Source organism: Populus euphratica, unplaced genomic scaffold, assembly GCF_000495115.2.
Source record: "Populus euphratica unplaced genomic scaffold, PopEup_1.0 scaffold754.1, whole genome shotgun sequence".
Taxonomy (NCBI): Eukaryota; Viridiplantae; Streptophyta; class Magnoliopsida; order Malpighiales; family Salicaceae; genus Populus; species Populus euphratica.
The window spans coordinates 68,661-76,968 of record NW_011500630.1 but is presented as its reverse complement, the minus strand read 5'-3'; the positions used below and the strand labels follow the sequence as shown (position 1 = coordinate 76,968).

Sequence of the window (8,308 nt, the reverse complement as noted above, 5' to 3'; positions counted from 1 at the left end):
TTTTATAATACAAGCAATTTATAAAATTGATTTTTTTTACACTTTTATTTTCCTTTGGTTTTTTTATTAGTTTGATCTTTATTTTTTTTATTTTTTTTTGTTATAACACGGATTTTATGGTTGAAAATTAGATTTTTTAATTAAGTCTGCATTTAAGATTTTATTTTTTATGATTTGAAAATATTAACTCAAGTTTATAAAATTTTTTCAAATTTATTTTAATTTTTATGTTATTAAATTATTATTAAATTATCCAGTCAAATCTTCTACTTCTTTAAAAATAATAGCATTATCTTAACATTTTTCTTTTTATGTCCACAAAAATTTTCCGCTGCCGGTGTTATTGTGTCCTTCAATTATATAAGTTTATTAGAATTATTTTTTTTATTTTTTTTCAGCCTTCAATAATTAATTTATCATCTTTAATTCAAATATGCTGACCTTCCCATCAAGAGGTTTAATTTTCTTTTTTAAAGAAAAAATAAAAAAAAGAAAGACAGAAACCGTCTCAAGAGAAATGCGTTTGGAAGAAAAATGAAAATTACAACTTTCTAAGAAACGCGCTTCCGGAAGCAGTCATAAATCAAATCCGTTCAAAGTAAAAGAAGCGTGGAGGACACGGCGTCTCTGGTAGTTTACTTGTGAAGCTTCTGCCTTCAGTTTACTGCTAAGAATTCGAAATTGATAATTCCCGTTCTGCCATGGTCACGGAAATTTGGGGACAATATATATAATAATATTTATTTATTTATATGATGAGCATATATACTTGTCAGCTCACCATGCCTATAACCTAATACTTTAGAATAACTGAATATGCTCCAGCTAAGTGGTCCCCACAAGCCCTTCAAAGTTCAAAGAAGAGCAGCCAGCCATAGCGGAGTAGATCCTTCATCAATCATCTCCTCCCGACAAGCCCCTGCTTCCTTCTCAAACATTGACTTCTTCTGCATCTTCGTTTTTTAAAAATATTCGATTTTTTTTATATTTTTTTACTTAAAATTATATTTTAATGTTTTTAAATTATTTTAATATATTAATTCTAAAAAATATTACAATTTAAGAAAAAAACAGTTGTCACGATACTAAATAAATGGTCATCCATTTCGCTCTCACAAACTTTAACTCGACAACCAAGTAATAAATTAGTCTTATGACGAATCAATCAACCATGAAAATATCAAGTCTTGAATGAAAACCACTTGTAGAAAAGTTAAAAGGCAGATAAGAGAATCTCTCCTGAAAATCTTCGTCTTCTTCCTTTCCTCTCCACCAAAACAAACCCCAATTTCAATTTCCTGAAAAAAAGAAGAAAAGGGAATAAAAGAGGGAAGTGAAGTTCAAGTCTCCATGGACAGACTGGTAAAGGCAGACGTGAAGGAAGTGGAGATAGCATATAAGGGAAGTCAAAACTGCAGCACAACTTTCAGATTAACCAACCTTATGCACACCATGTCTGTGGCAATCTCTTTGTCCACGACAAACCCCTCTGCTTTCTCTTTCGCACAGCCTTTCTCTATATTACCACCTTTGTCTTCCTCATCTTACACAATTGTCCTCTCTCGGTCATCCGAACAGCCTCCTCTGTCTTCTCCTCCTGATGCCATCTCTGTTAAATCATCCATGCTACCTACAGGCAAGGCTCATCAGGATGAACTCCGCCGACTGTTTTCAAAACCTGGACCCCATATTTTTAGAGACGCCACCATCCCTGTCTACCTCGTGGGTCCCCAAGTTGCTGAATATATCATCTCCAATCACACCCAAATTACTGATGTCTCCGGTTACTTCAACAGGGCTATTTGTAGATGTACCGGCTCCCAGATCACAGGACTGCTCGAATCTGCTGTGCCATCTGGTAATCTAAATTTGGTCACTAGCTTGATTGATCACGGTGGTAATGTAAATTGCAAGGATTCAGAGGGACGGTCCTTGATCTCTCTAGCTGTTCAGGCTGGGCAGATTGATGTAGTTAAGGTTTTGATTGCTTCTGGATGTGTAATTGATGGCTCCATTGATAAAGTATTGCACTATGCAGCGGCTATAAATAGAGTGGATTTGATGGTTGTTCTGTGTGATAGTTTCGAAAACATTGAAGTAAATTCAGCTGATTTACGCGGTAGAACTCCAATTCATGTCGCTGCAAGCAGGGGCCATGTTGAAGTGATTAGGTTTTGTGTGAGTGCTGGAGGGAAAACTGGGGTTTTGGATCATGACGCGTCGAGCCCGCTTCATTTGGCAGCACAAAAAGGGCACTTAGAGACTACGGAGTATTTATTGGATTGTTCAGATTATTCTGTCAAGCATTTAGTGAACAAAGAAGGAAAAACTGCTTTCTCTATCGCAGTTGATAATGGACATTCGCATTTGTATGATTTGTTGCATATGGGAGATGTTTTGCAAAGAGCAGCTAGAGTAGATGATGTGAATGGTATCAAGAGTTGCCTTGCAGAAGGGGCAGAGGTTAATAGAAGTGACCAGAATGGATGGACACCTTTGCATAGAGCTGCCTTTAAGGGAAGAATTGAGAGCGTTAAAGTGTTGCTTAATCACGGAGCTCAAGTTAATGCTGTTGACAATGCTGGGCACACACCACTTCATTGTGCAGTTGAAGCAGGGCATATGCAGGTTGCTCTGTTGTTAATTGCTCACGGAGCTAGTGCAAAAGTGAAAAGTCTCAAGGGGATTGTGCCTTTGAATATGGATTGCTTTAAGAATCACCCTTCTCTAGTCAAGCCCTTGTGTCAAGAAAAAAAGAAAAGTGAAACTGAGGTATCTGTTTGCTGATTTTCTCTTGCATTTTTGTAATATGTACATACTCTTACCGAGTTTTGGCTGGGTATTGTGAGAGATAAGCCATGGTTGGAAAGGGAGGGAGTGCTCTGCTCCACTCCTGTCCAAGTCATTCTCTCGATTATGTGGAAAGTATGTGGCCCTCAGGCCTCAATTCTCTAATTACAAATTTATCAGCAATCATGAAAACGAATTGAGCTTTAGCTTTCATAGTAATGTTTCCTTTACTTTTGCCATGGATTGATGCGGCCTCCGTGAAGAGTGTTCCCGTTTTTTTGTGTTTGTCGATCTGCCTCAAAACTCAAAAGTTCCTAGGTAATTTCAGTCAATTGCGGGCATAGAAAAACTTGACTAGGGCAGATGTATTTGTTTGGTCGAATCTCGGTTCGCTGGGAGTAACTCCCGGCTTTCCGACCGATTTGAAGATATATAGGTATGTGTTTTGCTATGGTTTCTAAATAAAATTGAAGTGGGTATGTATCATTTGGATGATATCTTTCTGCATAAACTTTTTGTAGGAGTTAAGGATGGAATGACATTTGTTTATGATCGTTAAAACATGCTATTAATACAATTAAGGGCGCACGTAGATGCAACTCAATAGAGAATTTTCAAATTAATAGATTAATTATGTGTTAAAAGTTTATTGAAATAAGTAAGGTTTACGGACAAAAGCGGAGCCTTGCGTTGGGCTGCAGCCCAGGCAGGGTAATAATTATATATATAAAAAAAACCTTCTCCTTCCACTAGGCCAGTGTCAACCACATCCTCATCGTCAAGCTCTCCTAGCCCAAAGCCAGTGACAATCACATCCTCGGTGCCAAATTCTCCAGCCACTAAAGTTGTAACCACCAGTGCAGCTCCTGTGCCAAGCCCTACACCACCTCCAAGAATCGTCAAGCCTACAGCTCTAACCCCACCCCAATCACCTAAGCCTAAGCCTACTGCGCACTCCACCACCTTCTTCTCTAACACTTCCACCTTCCCGAGTAAAATCTGACGCAGATCTCGAACCCAAGATTCCATTAGTAGCAGAGCAAAAAACTGTGTTGGTTCATGAGATTATTGACAAGCCTAAAGAGGCAAGTGATTCGCTGAGAGCCTTTGCAGATAGTCTCAGCTCTAGCATTGCTCATCTTGCAAAGCACGAAACTGCCAAAGATCAAACAAAGGAGAAAGGTAGCGGCAAGAAGATTTCTTCAGATTATGAGGATGTTGGCACGAGGGTAATTAAAATTGCAGTATACTGTATCCTGAAAATTTAATAGTTTTAATATATTTAATTTTTTTAATACTTAAAAATTTTAATTTAATTTTTCCATAGCTGTTCCTATTAAAAAAAACCCTTGGTTTGGTTAGTAATATAACACATATTAAAGTCAATAGCTTTGTGAGAAATTATTATGCTTAAAAGAATTATAAAAAAATTAGTGGTTATTTAATTGTAATGAAATTTTTGAATTTATATTTATTTTATATCTGATGCATAAAATAATAGAAATTACTAATTTACTTTATCGAGTTTTGTTGGATAAATTTCTTGACATCTTAAATGCAATGGATTTTATATTAACTACTAAAGTATTGCTTTGAACTTTGAGAAATGCCGAATTTGATCTTTTCCTTGTAAATACGCAATCTGTTTACACAAAATATGAGATTGATATACCACGTATGAATATTTTGTATAAAAAAAGTTATAGGTCGTTTATATCAACAACAAGGTTCACTGACAGTTTACCATCATTATCATTATGATATATTTAACCTAACAATAAATTTTCAGTTGAAAAATTAAATTCTAAATTCAGTAATGGAACAATGAAACTTCTCGTACTTAGCTCTGCTTTAAAATCTACAGACAAATTTAAATTATTTAAGGCTGATGCTATTTACGATCTTGCTAAGAAATTTTATCTTAAAGATTTCAATGAATAAAAGATGTATTATTTGAAATATCAGCTAGAGTATTATCAGATTGATATGATTCATCATGAGAGCTTTTAGAATATATCTACCATTTCTAAATTATATCAAGAATTAACTGAAATAAATAAGTCGCAACACTATCATTTGATTGACAAGTTGATTCGTCTTGTTTTGACTTTGCATGTTTCCACTGTCACTACAAAGTGAGCATTTTCGATTGTCACTACAAAGTGAGCATTTTCGACTATAAAACATGTTAAAACCATGCTTTGTAATAAAATAAAAAAGAAGTTTTTAGCAGATTTTATAATGATTTACATTGAACGAGAGCTTGTTGTAGATATTGATTCAAATTTGATCATATATGAATTATATTCTACAAAACATTAAATGGTACAACTTTGATAGTATAATTTATTTTTATTTTTATTTTGAATTTTATGTGCTTTAATTTACACACACACACACACACATACACACTGTGTTATGTATTTGAATTGAAACTTTATTGTTAATTTGATAAATTTATATATCGAAATTAATAATTAATATTAAAAAATAATTTATATACATTTATATCATAGCCTATGACAAAAAAAATTCCTAGCTTCGTCCCTTATTTATATCATAGCCTATGACAAAAAAAATTCTCGTCCCCAATTACGGGGATTGTAAGTTTGATTTTCAAGGGCGGAAAAATAGATTAATATTGGGATGTTAATTATATAGTTAAATGAGTGAATTGTTGAGGGTTTTGAAATTGTTTTTAAAATTGCAATAAATGAGAAAAGCTTAAAGAGTATTAATCAATATAACCATTTTCAATAGTATAAAATTGAAATTGGTGAGAAAAGTTTATTAATTTTAGAATAGCAATAAATTGAAGTTTACTAGTTGATAATTAAACTGGTGTGTCAATGACACAAACAAACATGATTGCAAGAAAAATATATATGTAAATGCATATCTACTTCCATTATTTTTCGACATAGTTGTATCTTTATTGACGCAGATGAAAGTGACATAAAAAAATAACAAGTATAAAAATACAAGATTATACTAAAAAAAATGATATAAAAATTTTAATTCAAAATTTTATTACTTGGTATTTTCTCTTCAAGTAATCTATCTCTTTAAAACATTCACCACTTCTTAAATAAATCTAATAACTTAATTAACCAACAACGAAACTCGAAAATAAAGTAGAAATAATAAAAATCATAAACAAATTAGGAAAAAAAATTCTAAATAGAATTGAAAAAATAATATATGAGTTTTAATCCAAATAAAAAAAAACCATAAACCAAATAGGAAAATATAACAAATTTCAAACAATAACTTATAAGCATTATTGAAAAATCTTTCCAATCTTCAATTGTTGTGAAATTTTACCCATTAAAAACAGGATCCTAAAATGTCTTAGTAAACTTTGAACTTGATCCAACAATAAAGTAAAAAATTATGTTTAATAACATAAAGTTGCATAGTAGGGAAAAAAAACTTGTTGCATTAGTTTATCCAGGTTAAAAAGAAATTGCCCTTATATTTAAACTATTCTTGCCCCTTATGGATATCCAATCAAGACTCTTCACTTTAATTTTTTCTTCTCTCCAAATATATATCAATTTTACACATCCACCTTAGTTCTTTCATCTTCAAATTTGATTAAGAAACAACAATTGACAAAATATTTTTCTTCCATTAGCTTTTATAGTAATAAATTGCAAATCTCAAACTCATTTGATACACTTATATTGTTCTATATTTTTAGAACCTTATTTGTTGTTTTTTATACATATTTTATGTTTTACGATAATTTATTAATTTATTTTATGCTTAACAATGTTACGCACCAAAGTGTAAAAAGAAATCAATTAAAGCATTTTTAGCACAATTTCAAGTAATGAGCTAGAAATAACACATTAAGACAAGTCATTAAAGGTAATAAGTGCAAATCCTAATTGCATTAGGAATCGAACTTGAAAAAGGAATTCTAGAAGGATTAAGATTGGTCAAAGCAAATATTCTAAATTGGACCTTCGTGTACTCTTTAGATCATATCTGAAGCTAAAAATGGAATTTTGATGTTATTCAAGTTGGAATGAAAATTAGACGCCTCAAGTTTTTCGTGTATATATAGGCCTAATAAATCATCTAGACAAGAAACAACAACATGTTTGAAATCAAATATGAAATCTGTGAGCAAACTAGCACAAGTCTAGCTCATCTTTCCATATTGAGATGATGACATGGCATCTCATCAATGATTGAGAAATCTCTCTAAAAGATGGAAGTCTATGCATAAGTCATTAGAGTCAAATTAATGTAAAGAAAACTTAAAGTAATTTGATTAGGAATTAGTTATTAACTATGAAATTTCTTTATCTTCTCAATTCCATAAATAACAAATCCTAACCTCTAAAAAAAAAGGGATCACTTTTAGAATATAGGAGAAAGGAAGTTCTATTATTCTTTTATGAATTTGCGAGAAGCATAGTTTTTAATTTTAAGATGTTAGTACTCTTAGATTTTAAATCATTATAGGGATTTATGCTTAAAATTTTTCTATATCTGATTGTGCTATATAAATATTTTATGTAATAATTTTATTTGAGCAAATAAGTGCAAATATATGATCACTCTTCTCAAGATCTTGTAATATTTTTTTTTCATATTTGCTAATCGACGAGATAACTTTTCAACTTGATTTTGTATGTTTATTATATCCAATTAATGGGTTAGTTTTATGATTTTTATTTACATGTCTTCCATCACCAACTCCTAAACATTTTTCTCCCGATTAGAAATCTCCTCAACTTTTCTTACATGAACACATCTACTCTACAACCTTTTTTATCCATGATTATTTAGCAGCATACAACAAATAAAATACTTGAAATTATAACACATATCAAGCAATAACCTGGGATTGCTAGGCTCTGATACCAATTGATGTAGATAGAATCAACACAAGAAAGATAGTAAGTATAAGAACATAAAGTGACATGACCAAAAAATTGATATCTTCTCCCAAGTGCAAGAGTGTCAAAGTAATAAATAACCTGGCAAGACCGGGGTCGAACCATAGGGAAGTTAATTGTATAAATTATAGATAACAATAACACAACAACAACAATAATAATAGTAATAATACTACTAATAATAGTAATAGTAATAATACTAGTAATAATAGTAATAGTAATAATAATACTAATAATAGTAGTAGTAGTAGTAGTAATAAAGAAGTTGATGAGAACTTCGAGATGAAATATCAATGTAAGATATTAGTATCAAACATTAAAGTCTATATTGAGTTTATACTATACATATTCTTACACCATTACTGTAACTTTTTTTCACTTTGAAATAATAAACTTAACTAAATATAATGAAAGAGAGAAACATAAATAAACAAGATATGAACATTAATAAGATAAAAGTTAAACCACTTGAAAACATAAAAGTTGTAGGAAATTATCTCAGCTTTTTAGGAAAAAAAAATAGAGGTCATTTGGACTTCTAGAACTCCAGATATGGGCCAGCAATATTTGAGCTATAGGATAGATTTAGATTTCTTCATTGTGGC

General features: G+C 31.5%; 1 protein-coding gene across 1 annotated transcript; it reads left to right on the top strand.

Annotated features, from left to right (window-relative positions):
* Positions 1-1,150: 1,150 nt before the first annotated feature.
* Positions 1,151-3,301, top strand: LOC105115777 (ankyrin repeat domain-containing protein 50-like). The gene is made up of 2 exons (XM_011012793.1): positions 1,151-2,788; positions 2,975-3,301. Exon 1 carries the CDS (start codon positions 1,351-1,353, stop codon positions 2,785-2,787), a length of 1,437 nt encoding a protein of 478 aa, XP_011011095.1. The 5' UTR covers positions 1,151-1,350; the 3' UTR covers position 2,788; positions 2,975-3,301.
* The last annotated feature ends 5,007 nt before the right edge of the window (positions 3,302-8,308 follow it).

Coding starts and splice junctions, on each gene's coding strand:
- LOC105115777 (XM_011012793.1), top strand. CDS start 1,351: ATGGACAGACTGGTAAAGGCAGACGTGAAGGAAGTGGAGATAGCATAT.